The following is a 20,128-nucleotide window of genomic DNA, read 5'->3' on the forward strand; positions in this document are numbered from 1 at the left end:
TTTTAATTGAGGTTGGGGGAGGTTCCTCAACCTCTAAGTGGCAGAAACTTTTCAAGCCAAGCTGGGATTCTGGAAGGGTAGTTGGGGCTTAGACACTGCTCCCTTCTTCCCCACTGGACAATATAAAGTTGAACAGGTTCTTCTGGTCAAGGATCCCTTTCCCTCTCAAAAGTCCAATATGAGCCCCTCTCCCCAAGTCAGAGATGATCTTGCTCCTGAGCCCAGCTAAGGACTTAGAGTATCTGTCAAGTTCCAGGGAAATTGGGGAATAAGATTGGTTTCTCATTGCTATTTTCAGGATTTGTGAAAATAATGCTAAGAAATCAGCAGATGGCAGTTTCATTTGTAAATTCGTTTTTCCCCCTGCCTTCTCCACACCAATCTCCCTCCTCTCTTTGTTTTTAATTACAACGTAGTATTTGCATGTTGCAAAAAATCACAGAAGCAAAGCAGAAGCCCCTTTCTCACTCACCTTCCCCAAACCTGCTCACTTCCCCACTCCTTGCTAATGTTTGTATTTTAGTAGAGAGACAACAACAGAACCTTTTAAGATCTAAAGAGAAGGGAAATCTGAGGCACTGAGAATTAATAATAATAATAATAATTATGATAATAGTAAATAATAACAATAAACTAACATCTGTGCGACGAATACTCATGCCAGACATTATGATTGCATTTAATATATATTAAAATTTTTAATTGTTCGGATTGGGAGAGCGGAGAGGTGTTTTGGAGTGTAGATCATCCTCAATCCCCTCACATGTGTGCACAAACTGCAGAGAGGGGCCTAGAAATCTTCCCTCTTTCCTACACTTCCCAGACTCCTTCTTTTAGGCTGAAAGGAGGCTGCTTCGGCAACGAAGAGCATTTTGTATGCAGACATCCAGCTTTTTTTTTTTTTTTTTTTTCATTGAAATCTAATGTGGTGAGTCTGAACTAGGGGCTGGGGCGTGATTAATTACAGCAACCATCTTAACCTGCTCGGGCTGAGCCTGAAAGAAACGAGGTCAGGCTGAACAGAAATTCAGGATAGAGAGGAATGCTAATAAAACTTTGTTAACTGGCCCTGTCTTTCTTTCAGCTGCTGATGCACGGAGTTGGAAGATTTAAGGAATCAGTTCCTGTTTCGCTGGTTCTGGCCGACCCCAGAATCAACTCCCTTGATTGGAAATAAACAGGATCTTCCTTTTTATCCCCAGGAATGTGATGGAGGAAGGACTCTAGGGGAAAAGGTCTCTTCTGCCAAAGAAGAAGAAGAATAACAAAGATGACAGTGGGAATAAAATATTGCCTTCTTCATCAAGGGCAATAAGGAAGTGTCTAGCTGTATGTGTTGAGCCTTCTCACTCTCCATATATGCATGTTAGAACTCCAGAATTCAGCCCAGGTTTGATCTGAACTCTTTCTGTTCTGTGGTCCTCTTGAGTGTACTATACATATTGGGCTACATGTCTCAATTTTGGCTTCAGAAAACAGGATTACAATTACAGCACTTCAGGTTGACATAGTACTGTAAATGTCTAAGCATGAACCTCTCCTAAAGGGTATATCTCTGTCATGTGTACCCTCAGTGCCTGGCACAGTGCCTGGTCCTTGGAAGCTGGGGCAGAGGGGCTATGGTATAAATGGGGTAAGGCAAGGGGTGCCTGCAGCTCCCTCTCTGTTGGCTGAGGAATGGGGCGAGGGGACTGAGGAAGAACTTGGATGACTGCATGAACTTTCCCTTTCCCTCAGTGCTCTTGGGGCAGGGGCAGGAAGAGCTGTGTTCAGGGAGAAACCTCAACAAGACTCATTCCCCCTGTTGACTTTTGTAAACTCCTTGTATTCCAAAGGACTCATTTGCCCACTTCTGGGCCAGCTGTATCTCAGCTTGCTCTCTCCCCATGTTACCTAAAAAAACTTACCTTTTGCTATTTCTTTTTTTCTCTCCTTTATAATTTCCCTTCTTTCTCACTTTCTTTTTTACCTTTTGCTAGTTCTATTAAATTTTCCTTTTTGCTCAAGAAGGTGATGAGGTAGAAGAATGTCCCCTCCCCGCTCTTCCAATCTTCCTTGGTCCAGGGATACAGATTCTTTTTCTCCTTCTCCTCTCCCTCCCCTTTGCCTTCCTTCTCCTTGTTCCTCTGTCATGAAGACTAACTTCCCAAAGCTGAGGGGAGTAGGGAGAGGTGAATCCAGTCTGTTTCTAGAGAAGCCCTCCCCCACTCCATTCAGTAAAAAAAATAAATGTTTACTCTGCTCAAGAATTTTCAATAGCTCCCTATAATCATCAGTTTATATTCATTTCTGACATTAAAGTCCACTTTTTTTTTTTTTGCTACGCGGGCCTCTCACTGTTGTGGCCTCTCCCGCTGTGGAGCACAGGCTCAGGACACGCAGGCTCAGCGGCTATGGCTCATGGGCCCAGCCGCTCCATGGCATGTGGGATCTTCCCGGACCAGGGCACGAACCCGTGTCCCCTGCATCAGCAGGCGGACTCTCAACCACTGCGCCACCAGGGAAGCCCTAAAGTCCACTTTAATCTAAGCTATCCTGAACTTTATTCTCTGTGATTTCCCAATTCCCTCTTCCCTACAGTCAACTGGCCTTCCTGATGTGTTCACTTAGTGGAGACCAGAGCGGTTGGGGAGGCATTCTAGGCAAAACCAACAACTAAAAGGTGAGCAGAGGATGGGAGAAGCAGGAAAGGAGGCAGGAAAGGTAAAGGTTTATGGGATTTAAAGGATCTTGAGGGACATTAGTTTGATGATTTTGGGCTCAAGATTTGGGGCTGTATTATTAGATTGGGAGGAGGCCACTGAAAGATTTCAGGTAGGGTCAAATCGGGCGTTTAGAATGATCGCCCTGGGGCTGTGTAGAGAAGGGAACAGCAGTGAGGGGGTTTGGAAAGGTGGCAAAGATCCCTGCTCACTTTGGTGTCATTGGTGGATAGTAGGGTCTGCAGAACAGACCTTCTATGCTCAGAAGACGCAGCCGTGTATGGAGGCAGGGGTGTGGGTGAAATGACCTCAAGCACCCTCCTCCTGGTAGGGGGAAGGGGTGGGGTTCCAGTTTCATCTCTGAGTAGGTGTCAGTTTATTTCCACATGCTCTCTCCTTCGGGTCAAAGCCCATCTAGAAAGGCCAAGGGGAAAGTTCCCCGGGGAGGGTAGAGAATCACTTCCTCCTTTTCAGGCAGGAAAGGCAGACAAAAGTAGACAATGGACTCAGAGAGGGTGCATCCAGCAGAGAATGAGGGAGGAGCCTGAGGGGCTGGCCCGGGGCAGAAGGCCTCAGAAGATTCCCTTTGATCCCCCTTATCTCTGGAGGGCAAGCTTTCTTTTTTGGCCTGTGGGGCCTTTTGTTGCAAGCATTTCCTGGAACCCACCAAGGTAAACACAGCCAAGTGTGTGTTCTTACAGCTCCACTTTGCTGTGTCCGCTCCTCCCAGCAGAGAGAAGGGCAGGCGGGTCAACCCTCAGAGGTCAACCCCCACGTTACAGTGCGTTGGCACCAGGCCTGAGAGATAACCATGATGGCCACAAAATGCTGAAGCACTGTCATAATCATCACCGTCAGCTGCACAACCAGGGCCTTCTAAGTGCTGTTTAGACTCAGGGACCAATGAAAAGTCCTGTGAACACCCCCTTTGATGGAGATGGGGAGCTACAATCATCAATAGGCCTACTGAGTTGAGGTCCCTGGAATGCCTGTGAGACCTGGAGTCTGGTGCGTGAGGACCCAGTTTTCCCTTCTCTATTAGAATGGTGCCTATACCCATTGGTATGAAGGGAGCAGGATGGAAAGGCTAGTTAAGGCCGGGCTGCCTCTCAGCTGCAATAAGGGATGGCTGATAATGTGACATTGAATTGGATTCTGGTGATAGCTTTGTGCATCCTGGTGCTGGAGGTATGAAGGCAAAAATACAGAGAAAATTAGGGTCCTTTCAGTTGAGAACAGGCATGAGCTTCCATTTACCCGTCCCCTGGGCCTAACTTCACCCAGACAGGAGGCAGCAGGGGCTACCCCTCACTTCCAAATGAGGCAAAGCTGTGTGTGGGGAGCTGACGACTTCCAGCCTCACATTTAACATTTCCCTGTGAGAAGAGAGAATAAGGGATGCCTGAAATTTGGGGACATCATTCAGCTCTTCTTCCCAGGGCGTATTCCTGTCAAGTGGGGTGCTATTAGCTGAGCCAGTGGTTTATTTATAGAAAAATTAAACTCCCTCCTGCTCCCCATGCAAATGGGAACTCCACCCCATCAGGTGTCCTTTCAATCTCTCAACTCCCCTCTTCCCCTCAGAGTTGGGGACAGGAGTTCCCAATATGCCCCTCCTCCCTGCAGTTGAGGACAGTTATGTAATCCGGATTGTGACATGGAGGACAGTCCTGGCTCTCCACACGCCCCTGGCTAACGGCTGCGATGGGGAGCCCGTGATGGGAGACCTCCCTGCTTCTGCATCCCCCAGTGCGCCCCTACCAACGCGCCAGGGCTCTGGGCATGAGATGGGGCTGCTATTCCCGTTGTCCTGACCCTTCCTGAGCCGTAGGGTCCTGGGGCGCCCGGGGGCGGGGCACGGGGAAGCCCGGCGGTCTCGCCAGTGAGTCGGGCGCGGGCGCTGCGGGCACCTGTTGCGGCGCGCAGGGCGCTGAATGAGGCTCACCTGCGCGAGGCCCGGCCCAGCGCTGGCGGCGGGCGCACAGCTGAGCCGAGGTTCAGACGCCCGGCCCGCGCCTCGGGCTTCCGCCGGGTCAGCTGACCACCCAGTGCGGAACTAATACCCGGCCCGAGCTGCCTGCCGCCGCCGCGCTTCTGCTCCGCGCTCCGCATTCGGTACAGCGCGTCTGCCCCGTCGCCATGGCTGGGCTTGTGGTCAGTGGAGCTCAAGTAAGTCTGCTGGGGCCACCCCGCCCCCGCCTCGGCACAGTCGGTCGGGCGAGGGAGCCCTGGGGTGAGCGGCGTCCCGAGGTTAGACGGGGCTCCCTGCCTCACTGCGGGGGGCTGCGTCGGCAGGTGGGGAGTGGCTCCATGCCCAGGCCTACCCGAGTTTGGTGAGCACAGGCTCGGTTTTGCGCCTGGCACACCTCCTGGATGGGAGGAGGGGGGAGGCCCCCAGGTCGCCAGGGTCCCCTCCAGCCCCAGCGCTCACTGACCAGGGGCCAGCCCGCGGAGCTCTCCATCAGGCCGAGTGGGTAGTACGCACAGCCCACGGTACTTTCCCGGGCCCACAAAAAAAGTTTTCTTTCATAACCAGAAGAAAAAAAAAGAACCTTGGTTAAAGAAACGTTTTAATATATTTGTCTGTACACCAATGCAGTTGTAGAATATAAATTGTAGCTATGGGTTTTTATTTTTCCCCCCCTACCCCACGGAGGAAGGAATATATGAAAGACAGTGAAAATCATGATGCATCCCTGCAGGCGCTGGGTTGGGGGGTTCTGCTGCAGACTTGCTCCAGCTTCTGACCATAGGCCCTTAATCAGAGGTGGGTAGAAGGCTACAGTTCTCCAGTTTTATTTTGGTCCTGATTTCTTTAACAGGCGTCCATGGGAAATGGCAACACTCCAGTTTCAACCCGAGGTGATAGACATCCAGCTTTACTTGCTGTCAGCCCTGTACTGAAGCCTTAGGTGTTGTTAGTCATTGCTGGAGGGATGGACTCAGCCATTATGGGGACCAGGTGCCTTTTATTTGCTGGAGAAGCCAGGTGTCCCTTTTAAACTCTGATTAAGCCAGCCCTCCTCCTTCCCACCTTTCCCTGCACACCCTAGAGAAATGGTTCTGAGGTGTTGAGGCTCTCCCCTTGGATTGCCTAAGGCATGTAGTGTCAGGCAGAATTAGATTTTGAGGTTACTTTTTGGGCTAAGGGAATGTTTCCCCTTCTCAGAGTTCAGAAGGGAGCAGACCAGGGAGGTACCAGCCTGGGAAGGAGGTTAAAATGATGCATCTTATTTAGCAGGCAGGGAAAAGGGGCTTTCTGGGAGTTAACAAGGCTGCTGCGGGAAGGGCTGGAGGAGAGGGCCTCTGCCCAAGCAGGGTCCCTGACCCACCAGAATCTAGGTCTCTGCATTTCAGACCCAGGGTTCTCTGGGTGTATCTTCTTGCAGCTTCATGGAAGACTTGGCAGTGGGGCTGCGCCTTCCTGTGCCTCCCTTTCCCTTTCTCTTCCCCTGTTTCCCAAACTTGATTTTTTTTTTTTTTGGCGCCCCTTGATTTTAGCACATCCCAAACTGCCCAAGGACATTCACTGACCTGTGGGTGAGGCATTTTGGGCCCTTGGGGACAGTTCTAAACAGATGGAGCTGCCAGGGAAGGAGCGGAGCAGGCAGGTTGGAGAAAATGCTGTTGGGTCATTAGTGCGCCGTATTCTAAACCTCCTAGATCAGTGAATCTGAGTGGTGGCCTTGGGGTTAGGGTCTTTTTAGCATTCTCCCTCTTGCAGCCATTATAAGATACAGCACCTTGGGCTTCCCTGGTGGTGCCAGTGGTTGAGAGTCCGCCTGCCGATGCAGGGGACACGGGTTCGTGCCCCGGTCCGGGAAGATCCCACAGGCCGCGGAGCAGCTGGGCCCGTGAGCCATGGCCACTGAGCCTGCGCGTCCAGAGCCTGTGCTCCGCAACGGGAGAGGCCACAACAGTGAGAGGCCCGCGTACCGCAAAAAAAAAAAAAAAAAAAAAAAGATATAGCACCTTGAATGTGTATTACATGGTACTTCTCAAACTTGGGATCCTTATAAAGGGGGGGAAACCCCACTTGCCATGAAGTCCACAGTATTACTGTTTTTATTACAATATTGCTTAAGTATACAAACATAAGACCAGATAGAACTTTTTCTAAGTTCATATTTAGAGACTTATAAGCCCCAAATAAAGGGATGGCTTAAGTGTAAAGATGAAAACCGTAACACCCGTAAAATTAAGATAAACAATTTAATGAGATGGATGATGTTCTGCTGAAACTCGGTCACTGCTTTCAGTGCTGCTGTAGGCTGACGGCCATCACCCTGGGTTTGAGGAGTTGCACAGACCTGTAACACCACACACTCAGGGATGAGGTGGTCCTCCCTACACGTTTCTCTGTAAAAATCTTTTAACATGGATCTGACTCCATTTGGTCTTCTTTTGGCTTGAATGCATCATTTATATTCAGTATGAAAGCCTCAATCTTCCTTTTCCACTAGCTTAGGATAATTAAAGTAGGGGCATTAATACAACTGCAGGTATAAATGCAAACTTGAAATTTGGGTACTGAAATCTCATACCCGAAAGACATTGGAATAAGAAACCCCTGCCACAGGGATATTGGTCTGATTCAATAACTATTTACCCAGTGGCCACTAGGTGCCCAGGACAGGGCTGTGTACTTTAAATATGTTAACTTATCCTATTCCTCAATTTTAACTTACAGGGTAATATGTGACTCATGGGGCTGTTTAATCAGGGTTGACTAGTTAAGAGCTAGGTGGTAAGCTTTTAATAAATGTTAGTAGTTACATTATTCTTAACACCTTTGGAGGTGGTTCGTGTTTAACTAGTTTATAGAAGAGGAACAGACTCCATGAGATTGTGACCCATCCAAGATAATACCGCTAGTAAGTAGCAGCACAGGGACCCAAACTCATGCCCAGAGCTGTTTCTACTCTCACAGAGCTTCCAGTACTGTGAACTTAAAATTAAGAATCCCTCACCCCTGGGTGGGGGCAGGCATCCTAAAATAATCTCCTCTCAGTCTGACTACTACGGAAAAGTTCAGGAGCCAGACCATCCCAACTGCAAAGAGAAACCCTCAGTGTTCTGCAGTTTGGTAATTTTCTGCAGCTTCTGCTCAGAGGAGCTGGCTGTGTGTACATCTGCGTATCCCACCAAGACATTCTTACTTTTCCGTCTGGTGTTCCTCCCTGTAAGGGTCTTGAACTTGATATGTTTTCATTTCCCTGATAATGGTGTCCTTTTCTGCTGTAATTCCACGCAGGGTAGAAGTCTTGGGGTGCATGTTACATAAGGTAGGCAAACTAAAAGTACGAAACTTTGTTCTTCAGTTCACTCAACATCAAGAGAATTGACTAAATGCAATGATTTCTCACTTTGGATGGGCTCTTCTGTGCCATTTAAGATCTCTTAAGCTCTGTATCCCTTCTCTTGTTTGCTGAAGATGCAAACTATTTTTGACCTGGCTCTTCTGGCTTCCTGTTTTATGTTAGGTGGTCCCATGCTCCAGAAAGTTTCCTGACATCCTGAGAGGTCATGTCTTCCACTCAGGAGCACTTCTTGAATAAGTTTCTCCTCTCATTATGAGTGTTGGTTGCAGTGCCTGGCAGTGACTGCTTGCTGCTTTGAAGCCTTTTCCGGCCAATTTGAACCCTTCAACATGGTTGACTTAACTCACATGTCAGAAAGCTTCCAGTTTACCGTGAGGGTGGTCTAAGCGTGCAGATGGGTTATCAAGTTGGTTTTCTTACAAAATTTTGGAGACATGGTCTTCATCTCTGTGGAATAGGAGCAAGTTGTGCTTTGTTTAGTTCTCTGGGGATATTGCGCTGTTAAGACCATGGAATAAAACAAGCTGATGGAATCCTTGTTAGACATGTTGTGAATGATCCGAATGCTTCATGGTGATAGCTGTCCTTGGTGTTTGTTTGCTCTGAAGTGGAATCCTACAGGAGCAAAAGGGGAGCAAATGTCCCTCTTTCCCCAGGCTCTGACACTCTTCTGGGGCCTTCCACACGGTGTCATGAGGTAGCTCTAGACCTTTCAGCTAGGAAAACTCATTTTGAAGCCGAAACTTGATGATAGATGCACCACTGGATTTTGTTGATGAAGAAAATCCACATCCACGTGTGGATATTTAAGAATTCCGTGGCCTGCATGTTGGAAGTCCTTATTCCTGGTGCAAGATGTGGTGCAGGCTCTATCATTAAGAAAGATGTGTTATAGTGGGCAGGCCTCTGGAGTCTCAGTTTCCCTGTATAAAACATGAGGGGTTTTGATTGAGTCCCTACTAAACTTAGCCCTTGATGACCCTATGAGGAAAGAACTCAGTTCCTACATTGAAAGCTCAGCCTCTCTGCTTCATATATAGCGGAGGTCTTGAATGATTCTGATGTGTACAAGATGGTGGTGCATTTTGGGTGAAAGGGATGGGTCTTCAGGTGAGCGCCTTGGGCCTTGGGACCAATGTGAACATATAATAAAGAAGAAGCTGCCGATGGAGTAGACATTTAAGTGATGGAAATCCCTAGATTCTCCAGTCTCTCCTTAGTGTATAACTTCCATCTCTGCTTGGAAGCAGAACTTAATTTGTTACACAAGGAGTTCTGAAGAAAGATGGGTCTCGTGTAGAAAGGGGAGAGGTTATCATATTGAACTTACAGCTCTTTAGTTTCTAGCCTGTATCTTCCTAAGTCAAAATAATTTTATTGGAGTCAGCTATTTTTCTGTCCCTTATCCCCACTTTGTCTCCTCCAGGAATGAAGTTACCGAAGGAGCGTGAATACACGATGTTGTATTGTCAACGATTGGCCCCCATTGGATAGGACAGGGTTGAGAGATGACCTGAAAAATTGAGGGTGCTAGGGTGCAGCGTGACTTGTATTAGATTGAGCCATATGAAAGTACTGTTGTGTAGTTCTACAATGATCGAAATATTAGTAATTCATACAGTTTAACCCAGTACCTGAGGATGCAAGAAGGCCACCATATTCTTGTTCTCAATTAGGAATCATAACTTCCCCACCCCCCTGGACACCTCTCTCTAATTCCAAGACATCCTTGTCTGTACGTGTAGAAAAATGAGGGTTTGCAGGGGGAAAGGATCAAGGCTACAGCCACGAATTTCTGCCGAGCAATTGAAGGTAGGGTCCTTTAGTGGGAAAGCGTCATGTACTGTGACCCACTGGCCAACTGGTCACTGGTTTGTCTTACTGGTTTTGGAATTAGTTGCCAGTCCTTCCTGCAGTGTGCTATCTGTAAAAGTGAGTTTCAGAAACTCAGTGCTTGGAGCAGTGAGAAAGCCCTCTGACCTTGTCACAGCCAGAAGTTTTGGGATCAAATTTCAGTTCAGCCTCTTAATGTTTGGGCACACTCTAGGTAAATAATAATAATAATAAAATAAGTAAAAGAATGCCTGAGGGAGCAGCTCTGCAAGCAGAGTGGGGTTGATTGCCAAGGGATCCCTGGAGGACAGGGTCTTGGAAGCTCTGGCCACCCATCGTTGCCCCATCGCCTTTGAGCCAGCTTCGTTCAGAGTGTGGAGGACATTTTATACACGGTGGAAATAGGATGGGATTGGCGGTCTGGGGAGGTTTTCTTGTCCAACCCTATTTGTTCCAGCACCCTGCAGGTTGAATGCTGGTACGTGTATCTGCTCTGTCTTTTATGAGGTAATGTGCATCGCAGGGTATTTGGGGGAGGGTGGGAGCAGAGGAGGGGAAGCAGGAGAGCCAGAGGGGCAGCTGTTGGGAAGGCCCCTGAGCAAGAGGCTGATTGCTGTGATTATACCAGCGTGCTCTGACGTTGGGTTTTTTTGGGGGACATCTGAATCAGGCCAATTTCAGTCCAGTTTCCATTGTGCTGGGATTAGTCTCCATCATGCTAAGTGTACCAGCAAAGGGGAGCTGTTGGCAGAGTCCCTGAAGCCCCCAAAGCTGATTTGATCAGGAAAACAGCCACACGTGGGGCTTCTCGTGTGTGAAGCGTGTGTTTCAAGTTGCGGAAGCAATCATCGGATCAGTGACGCAGGGTTGTGAGCAGCTGGGTGATTTCCGTTGGCCACAATTGTTTCTGTTCCATTTAATTTCCAGGTATCCTACATAGGCCAGGACTGCAGAGAGATTCCAGAGCACCTCGGCAGGGACTGTGGACATTTTGCAAAGAGGCTTGATCTGAGCTTTAACCTTCTGAGGTATGTAACCTTCACAAGACACAGACCAGGCCTGGGAGGCCCAGTCCCCCTGGTAACGGCCTGCAGATAAAAGTCAGACATCCCAGCTCTGCATAGGGTACAGGGCTGTGAGACCTGTGGAACCGCACCCCGAAGGTTTGACTCTGCTTCACATGGTTCTCTGCTCCCCTCTTTGCGCCGGTGAAAAAGCAGCAAGCTTAGCATCTCACATGTGTCACAAGAGGGCCGTCAGCGTCACTTTGTTCTTTTAATTTCTCACTGATGTCCGTGCAGACGAGTTAGACTACTCTTGGGGAGAAAGTGAGGTAGAGCCAACAAGTGCTTTGGGGGTGTTGAGGAATGCTTTCCTGGATAACTCCATCGCCCAAAGATTTGCCAAATCCCAGGTAGAGTGTTTTTGTGTGATGGAGTCTTTGCCTTTTTATGAATTGGAACTTTAAATATTTGCAATGATGATTTCTCCCAGATGGTATTTCAAAGTAATTCCAACACTGTTGGCATGGGGTAGGTGGGAGGGAAACTTGAACAACTGTTCCAAACTTGGCAGAGAAGGTAAGTGTGATCGTCTGTATTATTCCAATGGAGAAAACAGACAGTTGTTTCATTTCTTCCTAAAAGATTTTGAATTGCGACTGGCTTGGGGGCTTCGGGGAGGGAGCTAGGAGGTTCTTGGAAAGCAGGTATCGGTGGGACAAATGGGCAGGGATCTGGGTGGTGGCTTTTCCTAACGAGGTGGTTCCACACAGAGGTTTTTCCTAAGTGTCCCCTTTAGAGCCATGCTGTCCTGGGAAGGGAACAAACTGTCTCAAGGTGGAAGGAGAGGTGAAGAGCTGGAATCCCACCCCGGGGCTTCTGTACTTTCCTGCTTCCATGCTGCGGAGTGTCTTCTGAGTCGGGACCCTTGGGAATTACGGATTCCAGGGAAGATGGACAAAATTCAGGGCTTTAAGGCACCAGAGGGTAGAGGGGAGTTGAAGCTAAGCCAGCAGAGCTTCTTGGGCTGGTGCTCAGGAACTCACAGATGAGATGCATGGTCTCCAGGGAAGGGGCGTCCAGGGAGTTGTGTTGCAAGTGAGTGGGTGCTGTGTGCTTTCTCTCCCTGACTCCCAAGGGGTTTGTGTGCTTCTGGAGAGATGTGGAAACTGAAAAGTTGCAAAGTAATAGAGTGATGAGAGGATGCCAAACAAACACTGACTGTAAAGAAACAAAGGATGGTTTTTCGTCTGTACCCAAATTGGGGACAGAATACACAACCTGGACTGGACAGTGCCTGAGACACGGGCGCCCCTTGAATAGCTCCCCAGGACAGACTCAGGCAAAACGTTCCTTGGGGCATCGGAAGGAGTTCTTCCCATGTGACTGGCCTCCAGGGGCTTGGGGGTCTGTGGCTCAGGGGGTGGCTGCTTTGCTACTGGGAGCCCAGACGTGGGTTTCAGGAGGCTGGGCCCTGTGAGGGAGCGCGTGTCAGCAATCACAGGTCATGGGACTGGGCTGCCAGCTCTGAGGAAACAGCCGTCTTTGTCATGCTCCGGGCCTTGCCTCCCTTTGGCAAAGAAGGGGCTGGAATCCTGGGAGGTGTGTGTGTGCCGAGCGAGCTTGGTGGCGAGAAGGGGCTCTTGGCTCTGAGGGGCTGGATCTAAAAGGATTTATCACAGGAAATGACGGGTCCTGGAGGCAGGAACATTTTGTGAGAAGGAGGTTGGTGGAATAAATTCAGAGGGAGAGGAGTTAAGATTTTTATTAATTTTTGTTGCTGTTGAGGAGATAGATTTCTGTAAGTGTTGAGTTTGAGGAGTGATCCCTTCTGGTTAGGAACCTGTTCTTACCCCTGTTGTGGTCAGTGTGTGGGTTATAGCTGCGTTGGGGCAGGGATGAAGTCTAATGGAAGGGTTTATATTAGGACTTATAAAGTCAGAAGGTGTTACAGACCACAGTGGAGAAAAGTAACCCTGGCTTGACATGGTTATGTTGGGATTGGCTCATCTTTGATGGTCTTATTAAGCTAACTCGGGGGCAAATGGAGGTGGCACTATTTATCTTGGGTGTCAGAGGAAGATGCAAGCTTACTCGGGCCCTGGTCTCTACCTCCAGCTGGATAGATATTCAAAGACGACTTAGATGCTTAACTAATTTCTCTTAAAAAAAAAAAAAAAAAATGGGGGAGGGGAGAGAAGGAGGAGAAGGGAAGAGGAAGATAATAAACTTACCTTTCAAATAGATGGGAATGTGACAGATGTCACTAGCCCACCAGGCTGCAGGGATCATCATACACAAAGGAAATACTGTGAATCCCCATCCCACCTTCTGTAGAAGGTTTCTTCCCAGCCCTGCCTTACTATTTCCATGGAATTTGGGGGAGCATATCACCCTGTATTTGCTCTCCACCTGGATTCACCATAGCTCCCTGTTCTAACTCTCTCTGCTCTATCTGCTGTTCTCCCTGTTGGCAGCCTGTCTGGCCCCACTTGGGACACCCCCTTCATCTCTCTGAAGCCGAACACAATGTTACTGTGTATTATGCCAGTTCAAAGTGTGCTGGGGGCGATAGGGTGGTAATTGTTGGACGCAGCAGGAGACACATTGGGGTAGCATTGTTCCTAGAAATCTTCTGGGTACCGCCTTGCCCTAGAGACCTTCTTCCTGGCGATTCCTCTCATTAGGATCAGGTCTCCTGCATGTGACCAGGTGCCCCTCTTTCTCAGCCACTTTCTCGGCTTTCCTATGTCACTTATCTTCTTTCCAGAGCTGCCCTCAGAAACACAAAATTCTTATTACTCTGTTATATTCAGAAGAATCACCCCTCCCCTCCTTTTTATAGAGCATCTCTGCAGGCTTCCTTTTCTCATCCAAAGAGTCATATCCGGGTATTGCCTTAAATGGATGAGAGCCACTAATACAAATTTTGCTAATCTCATAAATCACAGAATCAGCTGCAGTCTGTTTGTGCTTTACAGTACAGCTTGGTTTTAGGCAAGGAGTTCTGTTTATTCGTTTCAAAATATTTAATACGTTCACATGGCACAGTCTTTAGGAGGAGCAAACATGCAGCCAGTGAAAAGAAAGTGTCCTTTACATGTAGGTCCTTTTGCCTCCTGGTTCCCATCTGCACTGCTAACTACTGGTAGTTGATTTCTGTCATCCTCCAGAGATATTCCATGCTTATACTAACATGAGAATTTCTCATGTGGCCAGATTTATATTCTTGCCAAGATGTTAGTTAAAACGGAGGCACCAGGCTTCAGTTAACCACTTGTGATAGGGTCATCCTTCTCTGTTGTCTATTAATTCATAGCCCATCATCGTTGTTAATTTCATTCATGAAAGTGATGTTTCTGCTGATGGTCTCTATGGCCACCTGTTCATGCTGGAGGGGAGTGTGGTTATGGGTTTAAAAGCTCTGAACTTTTATTTTTTCTTTCTGTTACACCTTAGGGTCTTGTCTCCTGCGTTAACTATGGTGACTCCATCTCTACCTCAGTTGGGTTGTCCAGTAGTAAACTATGCAGAAAGTCGTGGAAATTGAGACTGTCTTGCTTCTATGACTCTGTCCTGGAGGGAATTAAAGTCCCTGGGCAGTATGTTCTCTGTCGGGTTGGAAAGGGAAGCAAGACAAAAGGTCCAAATAAAATTTCTGGCTCCCTTAAAAGACTCAAACATTCCTTACCTGCTCTCTCAGCCCAGACCTCATTCTTTCTGTTATGATGAAAACCAGGTGAACTGCAATGACTGAACTGGGACCAGCTCTCTGGACATGATTCTCAGGTGTAGGGTCCTGCCATCCCCCCTTTAATGGGCATATTAGGTAGGTAACAGCCAAGATGAGTGAAGTTTTGTCCCGTAAACTTAGATGCATTAATGATCATGAATCCAATGTTTACATCTGCATGACATTGTACTTTAGATTTTATTTTTTGAAGACAGTCTTGTAAATGATGAAACCAACAATGATCAATTTAGAAATCTTGAAAAACACAGAAAGGTATGACAGAAACCCTCTTTCTCTCAAATTTTCACTGATAATCTTACCACCCAGGAATCACCATTGTTAACATTTTATTGTCTTGGAGTCTTTCATAATGCCAAATATTTTTAAAATGATGCTGTTGCTTACATTGTGTTGGAAGCATATTCCCATCTCAATAAATACTGCATTACAGTTTTTAATGGTTTCTTATTTCTTAATGTTGGACATTTAGATTGTTTCCAGATTTTTACTGTTATAAATATCTCTATTATAAATGGCCTTGTAATACTCATTGATGAATGTCTCTGATTAGTTGTTTGGGGCAAATTCCTGGAAATGGAATTGTCAGAGGGCCTTGATACAGATGGCAGATTGCCTTAAAGAGAGGTTATACCGATTTCTGCTACCAGGAGTATTTGAATATCCATTGTCCCAAACTCTTACTTGAACTCGTTTTTGAGGTTTTCGTATTTTCCTTTACTTCTGTGATCAGTACAGAGAGTCCTCTGGTTCCTTGACTGAGCCAAAGAGATCTCGGTAATGAGTTGTTCCAGCTTTCATCTTCCTTCTCCCCTGACTGGGAAAGGGCAGTGTTCTCTCTGGTGGCCCGTTTCTCTCCCCCAAGGGCCTTGAGTGGGTTGGGTGGGTTGCCTGCTGAACCTGTGAACACAGCGGGCAGAGCAGAGCTCCCGTGGCACACGGTGGTAAGCACGTCTGTGTCAATCTTGCAATAAAATTGAGAGGGCTTAATTGATCTATGGCAACAGGAAGCTTACGTTTTAAAAATCATTGGCAGTTGTATCTTACTTAGCATCTCTCTGATAAATGTACTGGATGGGAGAATTGCTTAGGAGAAACTTTCTTAGGTGGGAGCTTGCTGCTTCTCTGGCTTTGTCCAGGATGACAGTGATGGGCTGGGGAGTTTGGGCAGCTCCAGCAGAGAAAGGGTGGCTCTGTCCTCCCTGCCAGGGAATGAGGTGGACAACTGGTACACTGTCAAATCTTCGAGGATGGACATACCACCATGTCTATGCCTGTTACTAATGCTGGACAAAACTGGGCCTGTTAGCTTGCTGCTCAGTTGGGAAGATGGGCAGTGTAATGAAAGGAGCCAAGGCTTTGGGGTTAGGCCACCCTGGCTTGAAATCTTAGGACTGTCACTCACCAGTTGTTTAACTGGCCTTGGGCTAATTACAAAAATGCTGAGTGTAAAAAAAAAAAAAACAACAAAAAACAAAAAACTGAGTGTGTAACTGTGTGTAAAGTGCCTAACAAATTACCTGGCACGTAATAGGTCTTGAGTAAGCAGAGCTATGGTTAGTGCTTAAACATGGCGCTAGTGAGGCTAAAAGCCAACTCTTAGGGGCCCTCCATAGGGCCATTTCACTCTCTGGTCGTCATTGGGGTTCCTCACAAACATTCAAATTTCCTCTTTAAGCATATGGTATGTTTGCACATCTTTGCACCCTTTGGTATAACCAGTGGCAGAAACTTTAAGAGCCAGTGCATGATTTGCCACTTTCTCTTCTGCTTGCTATGATCATCAGTCTTGGGTTCTGACCATAAATGACCGGAACCCCTTGCTGACGTATGTTGGATATAGATTGTAAACGAGAAATTTGTGTTACAAGACGTGAGGTTATTTAATGCAGTGTAACCTAGCCTATTCTAACTGGTACAAATACCTTGGTTTTCCAACTGTCTGACATTGCATAGGCTAAAGCCCACTCACCTTGCTCACATTTTTTCATCCTTCCCGACTGGGAGCGTTCCTTTGTTCATATCACGGTAGGAATGAGTAAGAGAGAGAACTCCCCGCCTAGACTCTTAGGAGAACAGCTCGAAGGGCATGTTCTGTTGGTGTTGGGTCTTCATCAAACCGTTTCTTTGCAGTCAGGGGCCTTGTTCATACTTGTTTTCAAAACCCAAATGTAGTGGTCTTACTTGGGGAGCTCACTGATGTTGGCTTTGGGTTGGCAACAGACCTCATCATGTTTGTGAGACTTGAGAGGAAGAGATGATGATGGGAAAGATAGGCTTTAGGAAGAGAAACTGTTAGTGAATTTTCACAGTAGTTCTAGGGCCTTGATAAGCCCTGAGTGATTCAAGGAGGTGAGGGTCTACGTACGTTGGAAGCAGTGTTCTCTCTGATCTGGGCAATGCTATGAAAAGCACCTTTTTTGTTCCAAGAATATTATTGGCCATTCTAGTGTCTCCGGCTACCAGCAGAACATACAGTCAAAGGGTGAAGTGGACAATGACCTGGCAGGTAATATTTGATGTCTTGATAGCAAGACTTTGATTTCCTTGACTTATGACCCTTTCTAGAGTGACCTTTGTGACTGTAGAACCACCAAAAACAGTTTAAAGGAAAACAGGAAGGGAGGGAAGGAAGATGACCCAAGGGAGCAGGTAGGAAGCCACTGCGAGTGAGGTTTATGTGGTACTTTGCTGCCTCCCTCCCCCAAGAATGTCCTGACTTCATGGATTTCTACCCTTTGGCCAGAAAATAGGGTATTGAGCCACAGAGTATAAGACTGAGCTGGGGAAGAGGTGGGCCTTTGGAGCGAGTTGACTGAGAGACTCTGGGGCTTTCCTGAGGTTCAGCTTTCTCATAAATGGTGATGTTCCCTATGGCTCGCAGTGTGGTTTAGAAAGGGCTTTCATAAACCTTGTCTCCATATTTCCTACAGTGTTGACTGCAGGATGAGAAATTCGTACACTTGTTCAGTAATGCCTTTTATTTCTCATCTCACCCATTTATGTCCTTCAGAGCCTTCGGTTTAATTTTCCTGTTTTTGTAACGTTTCTCTCTCTGAGCTGTTTGGAGCTTGGGCCCCCCGCTCTACCCTCTCCCCCTGCCCTGCTCTCCGCTCTGAGGTCATTGCACATGCGGTGGTGATGCTCTCTGTTGTCAGGGTGGCTGTTGGAAGCAGGGGTGATTTTCGGGAATCGGGGGAGAGACAGGCGAGTTTCACCCGTTCAGACTCTCTACTCACTGGCCTCCTGTCTTCTAAACCATGAAGTTCTATCACAGTGATGGCGGTGGGGACTCGACTAGCATTTAGTGGGTGAGGCCTGGGGTGCTAAATGTCTTGTAGGGCATGGGACAGCTTTAGACCAAAGAACCCTCCCTCCCCCACGCCAGCTGCACCCTGAGGAAGACCTCTGAGACCTGTAGGAGAGAGCTTGGGACTGGCTCTGTGATGAAGTAAAGCAGCCTTGCAGATAAGTACCCAGAGGTGACTTGCTCGGCCCTGCAAAGGAGCCCAGGGACAAGGGGTCAAACAAGTGACATTAGACACCATGTTTTTTTTCCTTATTAATGAGCAATATTATAGGGCACTTGCTACATGCAAAGGCTGGGCAGAACACCTACCAGGTGTTAGCTCATTCAGTCCTTCGAATAGTATTTTACAACGTAGCCACTGAGGCCCAGATAGGGGTAGAAATCTCCCCCAGATCACAATGATGGTTAAATGCTGGGATTAAATGGCCCTGGTGGTTTGACTTCAGCTTTGCAGTTACTCTAGACTGCTTCTCATGGTATAAATCATTGCTTTCTTTGTGCAAGAAGATGGGCGGTCATTTCCAAGCCTATATTTCCTTGGGGGTAAGGGGAGTTTGTTATATAAAATCATGAGCAGCCTGTGGAATTCACGGAAGCTGGGTCAGAGTGGATCCTGCAGCTCCAAGTTGGAGGCCATAGAAGCCTCAGGGGTGTCCTCTCTCCAGTTTCTCCCACACCTTCCTGATTTGCAAAGTTTGGTGACCTTGTGAAGCCTGGGCCAGCTGGGAGTTGGGGGTTCCCAGAAACCACCTCCTCTGCTTTTATTGCCTCCTCTGGGTTATGAGGCATGGCTCAGATGGTTACTGTCAGGGCAAGAAATGGCTCAGCATTTGCCATGGCTCTACTGTCCCAGCCTCAGAATGGGGAACCTTGAGACGGATGACTGCATGCATGACTTTTGATTCTGGAGGGAAAAGAAGAGTGTGTGTGTGTGTGTGTGTGTGTGTGTGTGTGTGTCCATGTCCATGCCTGTGTCTGTACTTGGACATGTACTCACTAGCGTGCACACGCCCACCATGTGAAAAGCCTCTTTCCTCTTGTCTCCTTGGGGACTGCTGTGCTGGTGATTTCAGCTGTTCCCTGCCCCTTTATGATGAAAGGGGAGTGATTATGTATTTTGCTGGGTGTCTGTTTAATTGCAGGGATGTAGTAACTATGAATTCTCCCTGGCCGAGACTTTCGTAATAAAAGCTCTCTCCTGTCCCAGCTGCTTTCTCTTCCCCTTTGCACTCACACCCTCATCACTGCCACAGCACAAGGTCACTTAGGATTTTAAATGAGGAGGAGACATACACACACATGCTCAGGTTTCCTTTTAGAGTTTAAAGAAAAAAAGATACCCCCTCCTCCAGACCCATCATTATGGGGATCAGCTACGTGCCCCCCACCTTTGCACCACCTCCCCTAAGCTCCTCTCTGAGTTTATACAGGACCCAATTTTTCAGTCTCTTGGGTGTCTGCTTTTTCTCTGGTTCTGAAGAAATAAGAGACGGGTATAGCAGGGAAGACCGACAAAAGAGCTTTTTTCTTTTTAAAAAATTCCCAGAACCATTTTTGAGATAAAGCAAGACTTAGTAAAAACAATAGGAGAGGAGGGTGGGAGAGGGGGTGTTAACCCCCATACCGCCTAGTTTCTGCAGCTGGAGAACTGTTTTTAAAAAATGCACCATTGTTAAAACTTTTTTTTTCCCCTGATGGATTTATTTATAAGGTAGAGAAATATTTTCCCCATAATTGGGTAACTCTTAATAGTAGCAATTGCATATTTATCAGTGTGAGGGGCTATTATTAATGTAACTGTCAGACCCAAACACATTTCTGCATTAAATCCATTTAGTATGTGCATTATTCGGGCTCGAATGTCACCGGGACATCAAAGCCCCGTAGGCATGGAGAGCTCAGTGCCCTGCTGTGGCTGCGGAACAGGCCCTTGATCAATAAATGTAACATGTTAATGCAGAGCAAATAGAATAAAAGATTTCTTTGACAAGACATGAAAAATCACCTTGTGGCAGCTGGCATGTGATGCCGTTTCTGGGGAGACACTAGCAAAGTTGATCTGACAAGTAAAGAGGAGAGATGATGGTTGTAAGGTGCTTTTGTTTCAAACTTCTTTCTTGACCTGTCAGGTTTTGAAGGCGCCTCAATGGCTCTTTTTTGTCATGTGAAAATTGTAGTCTTAGGTAGTTATGAAGCAGTTATCTCTTCTC

At 47.3% G+C, this 20,128-nt stretch overlaps 1 protein-coding gene across 1 annotated transcript in view; it reads left to right on the forward strand.

The window, feature by feature from the left end:
* Positions 1 to 4,369: 4,369 nt before the first annotated feature.
* Positions 4,370 to 20,128, forward strand: part of LRMDA (leucine rich melanocyte differentiation associated) — a 1,104,744-nt gene continuing 1,088,985 nt past the window's right edge. Inside the window, exons 1-2 of the mRNA XM_029245743.1 lie at positions 4,370 to 4,871; positions 10,784 to 10,884. Coding sequence (XP_029101576.1) covers positions 4,842 to 4,871; positions 10,784 to 10,884 — 131 coding nt within the window. The 5' untranslated portion in view covers positions 4,370 to 4,841. The remainder of the gene's footprint in view (positions 4,872 to 10,783; positions 10,885 to 20,128) is intronic.

The sequence above is a fragment of the Monodon monoceros genome, unplaced genomic scaffold (genome assembly GCF_005190385.1).
Source record: "Monodon monoceros isolate NGI ecotype Baffin Bay Population unplaced genomic scaffold, NGI_Narwhal_1 Super_Scaffold_4, whole genome shotgun sequence".
NCBI lineage: Eukaryota > Metazoa > Chordata > Mammalia > Artiodactyla > Monodontidae > Monodon > Monodon monoceros.